The sequence below is a fragment of the Solea solea genome, chromosome 3 (genome assembly GCF_958295425.1).
Source record: "Solea solea chromosome 3, fSolSol10.1, whole genome shotgun sequence".
NCBI lineage: Eukaryota > Metazoa > Chordata > Actinopteri > Pleuronectiformes > Soleidae > Solea > Solea solea.
In genome coordinates, this window is record NC_081136.1 from 36,559,570 (window position 1) to 36,574,421 (window position 14,852).

General features: G+C 41.1%; 1 protein-coding gene and 1 long non-coding RNA gene across 2 annotated transcripts in view; both read right to left on the reverse strand.

Annotated features, from left to right (window-relative positions):
• Positions 1–1,261: 1,261 nt before the first annotated feature.
• abcc9 (ATP-binding cassette, sub-family C (CFTR/MRP), member 9) overlaps positions 1,262–14,852 on the reverse strand; it is a 39,064-nt gene continuing 25,473 nt past the window's right edge. Inside the window, exons 29-43 of the mRNA XM_058623519.1 lie at positions 14,261–14,440; positions 14,027–14,181; positions 13,761–13,830; positions 13,276–13,433; positions 13,070–13,162; positions 11,464–11,566; positions 11,267–11,380; positions 10,480–10,600; positions 8,301–8,431; positions 6,970–7,048; positions 4,397–4,505; positions 3,961–4,064; positions 3,728–3,861; positions 2,833–2,895; positions 1,262–1,618 (exon numbers count right to left, since the gene is read on the reverse strand). Coding sequence (XP_058479502.1) covers positions 1,481–1,618; positions 2,833–2,895; positions 3,728–3,861; positions 3,961–4,064; positions 4,397–4,505; positions 6,970–7,048; positions 8,301–8,431; positions 10,480–10,600; positions 11,267–11,380; positions 11,464–11,566; positions 13,070–13,162; positions 13,276–13,433; positions 13,761–13,830; positions 14,027–14,181; positions 14,261–14,440 — 1,752 coding nt within the window. The 3' untranslated portion in view covers positions 1,262–1,480. The remainder of the gene's footprint in view (positions 1,619–2,832; positions 2,896–3,727; positions 3,862–3,960; positions 4,065–4,396; positions 4,506–6,969; positions 7,049–8,300; positions 8,432–10,479; positions 10,601–11,266; positions 11,381–11,463; positions 11,567–13,069; positions 13,163–13,275; positions 13,434–13,760; positions 13,831–14,026; positions 14,182–14,260; positions 14,441–14,852) is intronic.
• LOC131455752 (uncharacterized) lies at positions 3,217–3,708 on the reverse strand. The gene is made up of 2 exons (XR_009239835.1): positions 3,456–3,708; positions 3,217–3,246 (listed from the first exon to the last, which is right to left on the reverse strand). It is a non-coding gene; the product is annotated as an uncharacterized LOC131455752 (long non-coding RNA).

The window sequence follows — 14,852 nt, forward strand, 5'->3', positions numbered from 1 at the left end:
AATGACTAAAATCTATAATAAAAAGAATTGTTTGTTTAAAACACTCACCGACCACTTTATTAGGTACACGTGTCCAATCATGTGACTGCTACTCCACACATTTCATCATGTGATCTCTCAGATTATATAATGAGATTATTACGCGATTATTGACCAATAAAGACACGAATATGTTAAAATGATGAACTTTTAAATGAAGACGTTTAGAAACGGTTAAAAAAAAAAAAGCTCAGCAAAACACGACGGCAGACAGACAGCGGGGTCGCGGGGTCACGGGAGCCCCGACGCCCTACAGTGTTTTTACTAAACAACAAACAAACAAACTAACAAACAAATAACTGACAGAACAAAGGTTAATAAAGACGTTTCTGTCATTGAAATAAAGTTATTATTTAAAAAGAGTTTATTATTAACGTCTCTGTGATTAAAATGGCCGCCTCAGTGTCAGTGTAGAAATATTAATATTAATCATTCAATTCCTCACTATTATAATAAAATCGTCCCTGAACTAAAACCCAACAATACGTCGTACGACAAGAAAAATCATTTCACGTGTGATCATGAGCACAAACTCTGGCCCAACATTTAAAAAAGCTATCATTATTATTATTGTTATTGTTATTATTATTATTATTTATTGCATAATAAAAGTGTAAACAGACGGTGTGTGATCTAACACACATTAACAAACACAAGCTACTTTAAGAAAATGATATAAAAGTTCAGCTCGTTTTCAAACGAACATCAAAAAACACACGACTTATACTTTTATTTTTAAACACTGTGAATTTTTTTCCTTCACACGTCGACAGAAACCTGAAGGAAAAACATGAAAATCATGAACGTATTTAAGGTTTGGAGCAGAAAACAACAATAAATGGGTTAATAATTATGATTCTGCAGCAGAAAACAATCGAATAAAGCAATAATTAACATAATTAGTTCATTCAAATTTAGTTTTTATGGTGTCATTTTTCTAATCCCTTTTTGATTTGACAAAAAGAGATTAGAAATGTTTATTAAATGAATCCAAACTACGTTTTATTCACGTCATTTCAAACATAAACACAAATCTCAACTAAAGGTTTTGGACAATGAAGCAAATTTGTTTTTTCCGGGCCCCAAAAAAATGATCCGGCGACCCATCTGTGGGCCCGACCCAGTGTTTGGGAATCACCACTTTTGTTTTCCTCCGGCAGCCTGAACGGACAAAGCAGCCGGAGCATGAAACGTGGATTAAGACAAAGTAAGTCGAGTAAAGTGTCGGCATACGTTAAGATTCTTTATTTTCTTTAAATTTAGTCTTAAATTGAAGCTAATCCAAGATCAGAAAACAATCAAAAATGAGATTAAATCTAATCTGTGGTGGAGCAGATTATCAGAGTTCTGTCAAATCTCCAAGTTTTTCCTTTAAAAAAAAAAGAAAGAAAAATAAACAAACGGCAATGTTTGCGTCCACAGGTCCGTCCACATGTCCGTCCTACATGTCCGCTTTGACAAACGACGCAAACATCCCGTCCTCCTGCTCCAGGAGAGTCTCGGGTTTGTCGTACTCCATGATGTTTCCTCTCTTCATCACGATGACGAGGTCGGCCGTCACGATGGTGTGGACGCGGTGCTGGAGACACAGAGGACGAACGAGACACAGAGGACAAACACAGGCTGAGTCTCCGGGAACAACAGCACGGTTGCCATCGGAGACGCAAAATCGGATTTTAGCTGCTTAACAAAACAAAAGTCAACGTCAGTTTCTCTCACACCAAACCTCATAGAGAAAACCAGTGATTTTAACATCACACACACACACACACACACACACACACACACACACAGGAGACGTTGATCCACTGCTGCCTCCATCACTAAGTTCTAATGTCTCATTTTGTCAATTCGGCTTTTAAAATCCTACATTTGGATTTACTGAAGTGACAGAAAGTGACCACACGAGGCAGCAGAGGACCAGCAGCTCCTGTGTCCCCGTGAGCTAAAATTACTGATTTTCTCTGTGGGCTTTGGTGTGGGAGAGTGAGTGTTTTACAAACGTCAAACAGATTTTATCCACTTAACTAAAGACTCAGTTCATTAAAAACCCCGTCAGTGTAAGTCTACGATATCTTAAGAACATGTTTGTAAACCTCAGTTTAGAGTTTTGCTGCAATTATCTTTGTTTATACGTGTAAAACAAATTGAACACAGTGAAATCCAGTGATATTTCCTTGTGTCAGCGCCTCCTCAAAGCACCTGAACTAACCCTTTCATGTAATAAAGAGGTCACAGCTGTGGTCACATGATCACGCCTGCAGCAGAACATGCAGTATTTTCTGTTTTTCGGTACCAACCAGGCTGTCAGGGTCTTCACAGACCCGGGATCAGCCTCCAGCTCCGGCTCAGCCCGGGAAAACCAGGACAGACAGGAAGAGGAAGAGGAAGAGGAAGAGGAGGGGAAAACAGAGGGACGAGGGGAGCAGAGACAAGCCGAGCTGAGCCAAAGCGGTCCGGACTGACCCGGGTCTACTTGTGAGTCCTCACTAGCACACTGAAGAGGCTCTCCTCCTGTGCTAGCAGGTGAGACGCTGAGTCATTTTCCACAAGGATCCCTGAGGAGAAGACCAACACCTGCTGGGCGTCCAAGATGGAGGACACCAGGTGCTGGTGGACGAGGACGAAGACGAGAACGAGGACGATGGAAGAAGGGGAGACGGAAACAGGAAAAGAGGAAGGATGGAAGACAGGATAGAATGACACACAGACAGGAAGCAGAAACGTGAAAGAAGTGATTTTTAACGTTGACTTTGTGAGGAAAAGAAAAACCAGGAGACTCGGACGACTCACTGCGATGGTTACGACCGTTCTGTCTGCGAACGCCGTCATCACCACTTTCTGTAAAATGTTCTCCTGAACAGAAGAAGAAGAAGAAGAAGAAGAAGAAGAAGAAGAAAAGTGTTATTTCATCATATTAGAATATTCAAACTTAAAGAGTCACTGTATATATAATCTATATAATCTCAGTAATCTGTACAAACAGAACATCAACGATGGTTGTTAATTACTTTGAGTATTTTTACATTTAATCAGCTTCTTCTTCTGTTAGCTTACTGCTTTAGCTCGTTTTATTGTCATTTTCATCTTTTAATCTTGTGATTAACTTGTTTTAGCTTTCTTTTTAGCCTCTTATCTTCCGTTAGCCTCCTGTTTGAGCTTGTTATATTACTTTAGCGTTGTGTTTTATCGTCTTTGTTTTCTAACCTTGTGATTAGCTTCTTGTTTAGGCTTTGTGTTATCTTCTGTTAGCCTCCTGTTTTAGCTTCTTGTTTTAGCTTGTTTCATCATCTTGTTTGTATGTTTTAATCTCGTGAATAACTTCTTAATTTAGCTTATGTTAGCCTCCTGTTATAGCTTGCTATCTTATTTTAGCATTGTGTTTTCGCTTTGTTTTATCATCTTTGTTTTCTAACCTTGTGATTAGCTTCTTGTTTTAGCACGTCTGTTTTATTGTGTTTTCTTCTTTTTTCCTTTTTGCCCTGAACTTTATTTTTTTTAAGTTACAATAACATGATATAAGCTAGTGAGGAACAGACAACATGTCCTCGACTCGTGTGGTTTATGTGGTCACACAGAGACACAGACAGACAGACAGAGACACAGACAGACAGACACAGACACAGACAGACAGACAGACAGACAGACACACACACACACAGACACAGACAGACAGACACAGACAGACCGTGGCCATGTCTATAGACGCCGTGGCCTCGTCCATGATGAGGAGGCTGCTCTTTCTGACGAACGCTCGAGCCAAACAGAAGAGCTGTCTCTGACCCACACTGAAGTTCTCACCACCTTCTGTCACCATGGCATCTGAGGACACACACACACACACACACAGCGATGATGATGATGATGTGTGTAAGCTCTGTTTATTTGACATTATTATGGTCTGTCTGTTGTCGTCAGTACCTAACCCTCCAGGCAGAGCCTTCACCATGTTCTTCAGCTGAGCGATCTCTAGCGCCTCCCACAGGCGATCGTCGGTGCACGTTCTCTCTGGATCCAGATTGAACCTGAGACAAGAACCACGTTTTTATTCTTCACTCTGAACGTCGACATAAATGTGATAAATGTGTGTGTGAGAATCACAGTCACTGTGGAGCGTTAACCTCACACACACACACACAGTGTAAACAAACATCTCATCTCTGTGTGAGTGTGAGGAGGAGGAGACTCTTCATCGTCGTCAGTGTGTGACGTCTGTGACTTGAGTCAGTTCAGGTCACAGTCAGAGTTCCCGCTGTGACTTCACCCTTTGACCCCACAGCTGAGGCTGTGTGTGTGTGTGTGTGTGTGTGCGTGCGTGTGCGCGCGTGTGTGTGTGTGTGTGTGTGTGTGCGTTCACCTTATTGATCCACTGAACAGCACAGGATCCTGGAGGATGATGGAGAGTCGAGACCTGAGCGTCTGCAGAGGAAGTTTACAGATGTCGATGCCGTCGATGACGATCTTTCCTGAAAACACACACACACACACACACACACACACACACACACACACAAAGAAAAACATTAGCGACTCATTAAAAACTAATGTTTGCAGCTTTTACCAAAGAAAATATTAGAAAACATCTGATTTATAGTAGTTTAATGGATTAGACGGGCATGTATTTTCAAGTTCTTATATTTTCCAGATTTTCAGCTAGCTTCTTGTTTTAGCTTGTTTTTGTCTTTTACCGTCTTGTTGTAGTTTTAGGTTTTAGCCTCTTTTTGTCCTTTAGCCTCTTATTTTAGCATGTTTTAACCTCTTATTTGAGCTTGTTTTAGCCTCTTATTTTCATCTTTCAGACCCTTGTTTAAGTTTTTGGCTCAGTGTCTTATTTTAGCATGTTTTAGCCTCGTTTTCATCTTTAAGCCTCTTATTTTAGCATGTTTTAACCTCTTATTTGAGCTTGTTTTAGCCTCTAATTTTCGTCCTTAGCCCCTTGTTTAAGTTTTTGGCTCAGTGTCTTATTTTAGCATGTTTTAGCCTCTTGTTTTCATCTTTAAGCCTCTTATTTTAGAGTGTTTTAGCCTCTTATTTTAGCTTCTTGTTTTAGCCTCTTGTTTTCATCTTTTAGTCACTTGTTTAAGTTTTTGGTTGTAGCCTCTTATTTTAGCATGTTTTAGCCTCTTGTTAGCGTAATTTTGCCAAGTTTTAAGCTGTGACTTCATGATATTTAATTACAACTCAAAAACAGAAGCAAATGTGAAAATATAGACAAATATTTAGCACTTTTTAAACAGATAAAGTGTTTTCTTGTTGTGTTACTGATCGACTGCGACTGCTTGCAATTAGCGTCGTTAGCTTCACCTGAGTTTTCTGGTTTAGTAAAAACTAAACCATTACCACTGATCAATACATTTGGTTCTACTTTTTCAATTTGTCTGTTGTAAAATAATCTCTAACTTTTTCTGGAGTATAAAAGATGACGAGTAAATATTTTTGTGAAGTGCTAACAGGCAGACGCTGCTCTGGTCTTATTTTGTGTCTTTATAAGGAAGTGCTGCTGAACACAAATGTCTTAATTTACAGTAAAACCAAACGTCTGCCCAGCTGTGTGTGTGTGTGTGTGTGTGTGTGTGTGTGAGAATGGAAAAAGTGACTGTGTGAATAATCTTCCTCAGAGACGTCTCCTTCATCGTCCGGAGTACAAACAAAACGATACGATTACAAACGGCTTTGAATAGTCGGGTAAACAGAGACGACAGTTTAAAGACATCTTGTTAAAAATGCGACCGCAGAAGGAGAAAGTGAGTCGCGTCGCGTCGCGTCGTCGTGTCCTCACTCAATGATCTGATATCAGCGTCCGCTCCAGGTCTTCAAAAGTCACACGGAGAACAAAGAGCTTGAGATTCTGGATTACAGAGACCAGCACGAGTGTTTAAAGACACGTCAAATACAAAGAGGAACGTTAAATAAACATTCACTCCAATATAAACACACTCTTCTGTAATACTCACCTCTGATGCTGCTCCAGCTCTGGCTCTAAAACCACGGTTCTGATTTCACGAATCACAGCAATATTTTCACTTTCACGCATTCATTTTCACTCATTTATAACCTGAGGTATTCTCATTCAGGTGTTTCAACAATCAACAATCTACAGAGATGTAATCTGCTGACGTATGTGTGAGAGCGTTTACGTTCATGTCAGAAGTCCCATCTTAGTCAGACTAAGACAATAAAACACGTTAGTCCGACTAAGATGGAGCTCGTCTTAGTCAGACTAACATGTCTGGATGATGTGAGTCACAGTCCGATCCCAGAAATGTCCGATGGTCTGTCTTAGCTCCATTAGTGTGTGTGTGTGTGTGTGTGTGCGCGCTGCATATTTTTGTGTTTGTCCTTTTCCCAAATAAGTATTCCAACGAAGAAGAAGAAGAGGGCGGGGCATCAAGTCAGCGAGGTTGTGAGGCTTCTGAACTGAAACCAGCAGCGACTGTTCCAATCCAATCCAACTTTATTTATAAAAACAACAACAGCTGAAACAAAGTGCTGTACAATAAAATACTGTAGAAAAGTATTAACAAAAACAAAATAAAAAGGTAATACAATAAAACTATAAAAAGGTAAAAACCGATGTCTCACACTGGGTTTAAAAGCCAAAGAGTAAAAATGGGTTTTAAGATGTGTTTTAAAAGTTCCTTCTCTTTAATAACACGAGGAAAACGTAAGCGCTTACTGAGAAGTTCTTCTTCGTTTGATCGTGATGACGAATGGTGATTTTATGATCTTTTAAACACGTATAAACACCGCCATGTTTAACAAGAGTAAACAGAGACTTCATCGTCTTTATCCCAAACATGGATCAAAGGAAAAGGCCAAGAAAGACGGGATGAAGAAGAGAGGAGAGGTGGAGAAAAGACGAGAGAAAAGCCCTCCCTCCCTCTCTCTCCCTCCCTCCCTCTCTCTCAGTGTGTTGACAGTGAGACTCACCCTCGTAAATGTCCACCATGTTGAAAAAGGCCAGCGACAGCGAGGACTTCCCGCTGCCCGTGCGGCCGCAGATTCCCACCTGACAGGAAGAAGAAGAAGAAGAAGAGGGGGCGCGGTGTCAGAGCTGGAGTCATGTGACACCGCGGTGACACATGACACACGTGTGTGTGAGGACGGAGCGGCAGCTACGTGCCAAGTGTGGACGGAGTCTCCGCTCAGTCAGGTGTCACTTCACAGCTGAGGTGCAGACCTTCAAAGTAAAAGCCCTCAAGTAAAGGAAACTCCCACTCTGTTCACACTTGACTTATTAATAAAAAATATTAAGGGTCACTGTGACCTTTGACCATCACAATCATATCAAATCAACCCTGAATTTTGAATTCTTTATTCATGGTTATGAAAACATGAAGTCTTCGGCTAACACAGTATGGTAGCTAGCTTAAAAACTGGAGTTAGTGAGACATTTTATTGTTAAAAATAACATTTAAACATTATAATAATAAGTACATGAAGAAATCAGATGGTTTAAACGTCTACTTTTAGTTTGTTTAATAATCTCCTTTCAGCCTCTTGCTTTATTTTCTTGGTTTAGCTTATTTTAGCTTCATGTTTCCTCTAGTTTTAGTTTTCTATTTTAACCTCTTATTTTTGCTTCTTGTTTAAGCTTTTGTTCTAACCTGTTTTTAGCTTCTTTAAATTTAGAAGCTAAATCTTTAGCTTCTTTAGATTTAGAAGCTAAATCTTTAGCTTCTTTAGATTTAGAAGCTTAATCTTTAGCTTCTTTAGATTTAGAAGCCTCTTATTTCATTTTCTTCTTCTTGTTTAAACTCCTTATTAAGCTTATGAAGTTTTTGTTTTAGCTTTAATTTAAGCTGTGTCAGCCTTTGGTTTTAGCATCTTGTTTTAATTATCCCGTTCTTGTTCTATCACATATATCAGTACATTATTAGGTTTTTTCTTTTGCTTCCATTGCATGTTTTCTTTTAGACTTTTAGAAAGAAAACCACCACATCATGAAAACCCCTCTTTCCTCTCAGTCAAACATTTGTCGTGACAGTGTGAAATGAGGACTTTGCTTCTCGTCCATGTGTGAATTAGCTGTACAGTGGCTTTAATACATGGATTAATACTGGATTAATAAAGAGCTGCTGGTTTATTGGCTCATTATTTGATTTATTTGAGGGATAAATTTAAGTATTGAATGGTAAATCATCTCTTTTTATTTGGATTCTGGAGGTTATGAAACTGTGCCACTTCACCATCACAGCTATGGTGCGTCTGTCTGTCTGTCTGTCTGTCTGTCTGTCTCTTCACAGCATTGCGTTAATTACCTTCTGGCCTGGTTTGATGGAAGCGTTGACGTGTTTGAGCACCGGTTTGAGCATGGGGTCGTAGCGCACGCACAGGTCCTGGATCTTTATCTCACCGTTCTTTGGCCAATTCTCAGGCACCTGAGAGGCGTCTGCAGAGAGAGAGAGAGAGTGAGAGAGAGAGAGAGAGAGAGAGAGAGAGAGAGAGAGAGAGAGAGAGAGAGAGAAAACACCAGCAGCTGCTTCAATAAAGAAACTACAGCAAACAGTGATTGTATGAGTCCACGTGAAGTTAGAAAGGTCTTCATCATGGCCGCCTCAGTGTCAGAGTGACCTTTGAACAACAAACCCTAAACATTTTATCCTTCAGTCCAAGTGAACCACTGTGCCAAATAACATAACCTTAGCTGTAGACATCTAAAAGTGAATGTTTGGTGCAGGTCTGAAACGTTCTCGTGGTGTTCCTGAATCTTTATGTTCACAAGGTCACAGTGAAGTCCAAGTGAAAACCCTAAACGTTACGTTTGAATTCATCCTCGAGTTCAGATCATTACAGAGTTCCTATAGAGGTTTTTCACCTATAGAGAATCTTAAACATTGTGTGAGGTTAAAGTGATCTTAACCTTTGACCTCCAAATTCTAATCAGTTCCTCCTGAAGTCCAAGTGAACGTTTGTACCAGATCTGAAGAACTGTGGTTTTCACTGTTACAGAAGCACATAAACGTTAGAATGATTGTTTCCGCCGTGTGAGACCAGAGCAACAGAAAACAGACCACTAGCTTGTGTATGTTAGAGTCCAGGCTGCTGTAAACAGAGGCTTATAGAGCATATGGACCAAGTCATAACACGGCAGATAAACGAGGCCGGGCTGAAAAGCTTGTAGGAAGACCGTGATGTGGTTCCCTCTGCAACACAGTCGGCAAACGTCTTCCATCGCCGTTGTAGGCCTTGGATGCCCTGGGTAAAGAAGCTCTCATGGACAAACAGCAGCAGATATTATGTCCACTGCATGGACTGACTTTCAAAGTGGTGGACGCAACACGTCCAAGAAACCGGACCAGTTCTCCTGTGACACGACCAGCCTGGTTGGTCAAGTCTGTGGTCACCCGCCGAGTAGAAACCTTCCACATGCCGAGTTTGTTGTTCTCGACCTGATTAACAGTCAAACGTCAGTCATGTGGTGAACACAAGACTTCAGGGAGGACTTCCAGACCTTGGGTGGTCTTCAAGGCTCTCCCAACCCCTCTTGGTAAAGCTGGAGCATCATCTCCCAAAGTAGCAACCATGTCAGCATGAAAGTCCTTGTGGGTAATTTCCATGAAATGTCTCTAGTGATAATCAATGAGCTATCAAATGTGGGTTTACCACGACGGAAACATGACAGTTAGTATCGCAGAAGGTTGGATGTAACGCACGCCAAGTTCCGTTGCTCCTCGTTAGTCAGCCGACAAACTTTTCAGGCCACCCTTGAACAAACCCTGTGACCCGTAGAAAGTGTCAACCTCCAGAAAACCCTGGATCCCTCGCTTCCTATCAGGATGAGTTGGACACTCCCCCCGCCTTGAACCCCCCCCCCCCCAGTTCCACATTCAAACTAATCCTGATATTTACAAAAACGGATACAGGAACTTCTTAACGATACCGATATTTACAAAAACTGATACAGGAACTTTGTGACGATACCGATATTTACAAAAACTGATAGAAAAACTTCTTAACGATACCGATATTTACAAAAACTGATAGAGAAACTTCTTACCGATACCGATATTTACAAAAACTGATACAGGAACTTCTTGACGATATAATCTAATGGATAAACCTAAACTTTTATCAGTTCACCAGAAAGTTTGTCTGAGGTCATTTTAATGGTTTTACACTAAATCAACATCAAAATCCCTTCATTTAACGCTAGTTTCTACGGTTGTCCTCTCTCATCTTACCAGCTAACCGTTTGTTATCGTCATGTCTCCTGACATAGCTGCTGCGCATCACGGTGAAACGTTATTTACACAACGTCAATCAAGTCGTTCCTGTTTGATTGTGGCGTCCACAGATATTAGCAACCTCAACCTCAACCTCAACGACCATTATTATATAAAAGGTGAAATCACAAAAATGTTTTTATCATCCGTCCTGTATTTCACCATAGCAACAGGAGATCTCCCACTGTGTGTGTGTGTGTGTGTGTGTGGTCACCTATCGACCCCTCGTAGTTCTCCGACTCTGTGCTGAGGAAACTGTTGACCTTCTTCACGGCCGACATCTGGACCTCCAGGTCGGCCAAGTTCCTCACAACCCAGTTCAGGTAGTTGGTGACCTGCACACAGACACACAAAAGAACCCAAGTCACGCGACGCTCTGACAGAAAAAAACAATACAATAAACTTCTCCTGTCATAAAGTTCATAAAGTTCACACAGCAGCAGAAACTGATGCAGAAACTCATCAGCTGTTGCTTCCTGTTCTTGTTTCTAACTACGGACGTAAAACACGAGTAAAACACGACAAAACAGCAAATCCGGACGCATGGCCACCCTAGCTTTGCAATATTATGCTAAGTTGCTGGTTTAGATCAACCTTTAAGCTAACAAGGTACAACACAACTTTATTGACGAAGCTTTATATAAAATAATCTAAGATTAAAGGTAAAATTTATGGAAGTCATAGCGAAAAAAAAACAAGTCAGAACATGACTTAGCTTCCACTTAAAATGTGCTACATTTAAAGACATTAAGCTAGCTGGTTATCATGCTAACCTTAGCAGATGTAAATAAAATGAGTGAACAATGGCATCACTTACTCACTTAAGAACATCAGCTGTTCTTAAGCACAAGAACAAAGTTTCTTCTTAATGCTAATTCTGGCAGAAGTGCATGTAGCTTTTTAAACTCAATAGATTTTGTGAATTTCCCATTTGCTATTAACAAACACACCAATTTCAGTTAGCAGAGAACTGCGATTAAACGTTAGCCTAACAAACTCACAGTGAGGGCGTACGTGAGTCCGAGGCCCACCAGGCCACTGTAGGGCAGACCATAATGTAAACTCCATATGGAGGCTCCCGCTGCCGTCAGCACGATCACTGCTCCGAGATAATCCTGCCCAGACGAGACGGTGAAAATAAAATGTTAGAATAAGTGAAAACATCAAAGCTTGTGTTGTTAAACGCTGCGTTTCTCACCGTTCTGACCTCCAGCCAGCGGTTGGCAGCAGAGAGGAACAGGTAGGCCGTGTTGTTGGTGTCCGTCAGCTCCAGCATGCGCTGCTTAAAACGAGCCTCGTGTCTGGAAAATCAACATTTGACTCTGTTCGTCACGTAAACAACGCCCCCCCCCCTTCTCTGGTTCCCTTTATTTTGAAAATTCACTAAAATGATAAATCTTTAACTGAGTTCAGTGGTGAACCAGAGTGGGTTTGGAGGGAATCCAGAGGATAATGATAATGGGAACGGACTCGGGGTCGCCAAGAATCTGTCTGAACAGCAGATTCACTCCGAGTGTGTGTGTGTGTGTGTGTGTGTGTGTGTGAGGAAGTCCTCAGGGAGGAGGAGGAGGAGGACGAAGAGTGAAAAAAGCGTGAGAGCTGTTTAATGTTGGATTATACCAACGATGGGAAACAGGGCCAAGACAGAAATACAAGATGATCCTGGAACCAGAGACGGAACTAATAATTATATCGTGACAAAAACCTCACCAGGACTAAGACTTTTACTACGTTACAACTGTTTATCTATGTATACTCTCAAATAAAGATTAAAAAAAAAATACCGATATCTGATATATACATGTACAGGATTTCTGGATTATAGCAAATAAGATCAATAAGAGTTTTTGTAAATATCGGTATCGTGAAGAAGTTGCTGTATCAGTATGAGGTTTTGAGTAACTGTATCGTTAAGCAGTTCCTGTATCAGTATCAGTAAGAGGTTTTGAGTAACTGTATCGTTAAGAAGTTCCTGTATCAGTATCAGTAAGAGGTTTTGAGTAACTGTATTGTTAAAGGCGACATAGAATGCTTGTATCACACATATATGTTAGTTATGGAGGTCTACTTACATATATTAACATGTTTTCATGATTAAAAACCTCCTAATCGCTGCAAACGAGCCGATCAAAATATCTCCTCGCTGACGCTCTCGTCAGCCGCGCTGTTTCAGACCAAACAGTTGCTGTGATTGGCCAGCCAACGAGAGCTTTCCTACTGTACTGTGATTGGCCAGGTACCTGGAAGTGACGTAATAGATAGGCCAGCTCTCAGATACACAGCTCCCCCTCTGGCACGGTGGATGCTCTGCATCTCAGCAGCTACAACGAGACTAGTTCTTCTTCTTCTTCTGCGGTTGAATGTACGCAACCGGATGTGCCCGGACTAGTGCCCGCACCGGGAGGCGCTACGGTGGTGAGGATTTCTGATGACGACATCAAATTAAGGAAGTGTCGATCCGCTTCGCAGAGCCCAGGAAAACAATACAACACTATTTTCTCAGCAGTGGCTGAACTGTTTGTTCTGAAACTTTAGGGTTTCATAAACGAGGTCATGACGCAGATACACACACAAACGCAGCGTTAATTGGAGCTTCCGGTCTATGTCACCTTTAAGAAGTTCCTGTATCAGTATCAGTAAGAAGTTTTGAGTAACTATATTGTTAAGAAGTTCCTGTATCAGTATCAGTAAGAGGTTTTGAGTAACTGTATGGTGAAGAAGTTCCTGTATCAGTATCAATAACGATTAAACTCTAAAGATATTAAGGATTCTCTCTGTATGAGGTTTCCTGCAGAGTTCTGTACCTGAACGCTCGTATCGTGGTGAGACCTTCTGCCGTCTCAGAGAAGTGACACAGCAGAGGAAGTTGAGTGGAGTCATCGAGGTCCTGGAGATCCCTGAGAGGAACGAGCAGATCACGACACATGTGTGCAGTTAATCCACGTACAGTGTGTTTGTTTTTTTAAAAACAACAGACTGAAGGCTAACGACGGCGCTAATGCCGACTCACTTGGAGGCGACACGGAAATACTTCTGTATGAAGTAGAAGGCGATGGCGAGAGGAACCAGTGCGACCAGAAACACCGGCGTGATGGAGGATATGACGCCGATGGCCGACAGACACAGCAACGTGGACCTCGTCAACGACTCCAGTGTCGAAGGAATGTGCTAAAATAAAACAAAAAAAACATTTGATTTATTTGACTACAACGTTATTTATTCACATTTTTTGGTTCTGGAATACATTTTTAATTCTCCCGATAAGTTTATCGTCTCAATTACATTGAGACATTTTGTGAATTATGGTCCCATTTGGAGTCAAATAGACTATAAGGAAGGATATGGTGCTTTAGGGCGGGGCTAGGCTTTGACTGACACCTACAACAGTCCAATAGGAGTCTGGTTGCAGGTGTATGTGGATGATGACACTCCCAAACTTCCAAATATACTCTATATAAAAAATAGGCTTCAAAATAAAGGATCTTTTTCTTTTACCTGGTCAATGATGTTGGTATCAGCTGAGAATCTGTTGAGGATCTGACCCAGAGGAGTGATGTCGAAGAACCTGAGAATAAAACCAGTTATTTTATCTCATTTCACTTATCGTCTGTCAAATTTTTATTATATATATTATATATTATATTATAATATAATATTACATTACATTATATTACATTACATTATATTATTATTATTATTATAATATATAATATTATAATATAATATTATATAATATTTTCAGCTTGCGTGGGTGACTTTACCTGATGGGAGCGTGGATGATCTTGTTGAGCAGGTTGTGGTGCAGGTTCGTTGCTGTAGAAAGACCCAGAAACTCCACAGTGAGGGAGGTGACGAGACACAGAGTGATTCCAGCTGCACACAGGACGATGAACACGGGCAGGTAGTAAGGCTCGTACTGTGGAATCACACACACACACACACATTATATCTCTGTAACAGAAGACTGGCTCAGATTCTCCGTCCTTTCACTTCACCTCTGACCCCATGGGACAGTCCGGTCTGGTCGCGTTGGACGAGCTGTTGTTGGTTTTACACGACGTCCAAATGGCCAACCAGTAATCTATGGCAACGATGACCGAGTGTTTGAGGAGTTTACAGACGACCATGAGGAAGACCATGAAGAAGCCACCAGACGACAAGTAACACCAGCACACCTGAGGGGGAGGAGTCAAGACAGATCAGTCAATGCATGACTACATTTATGAATAGATGAGTGAAACATGGATAGATGAGTGGGTGAGTGGAAAGATACTGTAGATGAGTGGATGAATGAATGGATGATGGTTGGATGAGTAGATAGATGAATGGATGATGGTTGGGTGAGTGGATGGATGAGTAAATGGATGAATGGAAAGATAGATGAGTGGATAGATGAATGGAAGATGGTTGGGTGAGATAGATGGATGAGTAAATGGATGGGTGAGTGGATGAATGGAAAGATAGATGAGTGGATGGAAGATGGTTGGGTGAGATAGATGGATGAGTAAATGGATGGGTGAGTGGATGAATGGAAAGATAGATGAGTGGATGGAAGATGGTTGGGTGAGATAGATGGATGAGTGAATG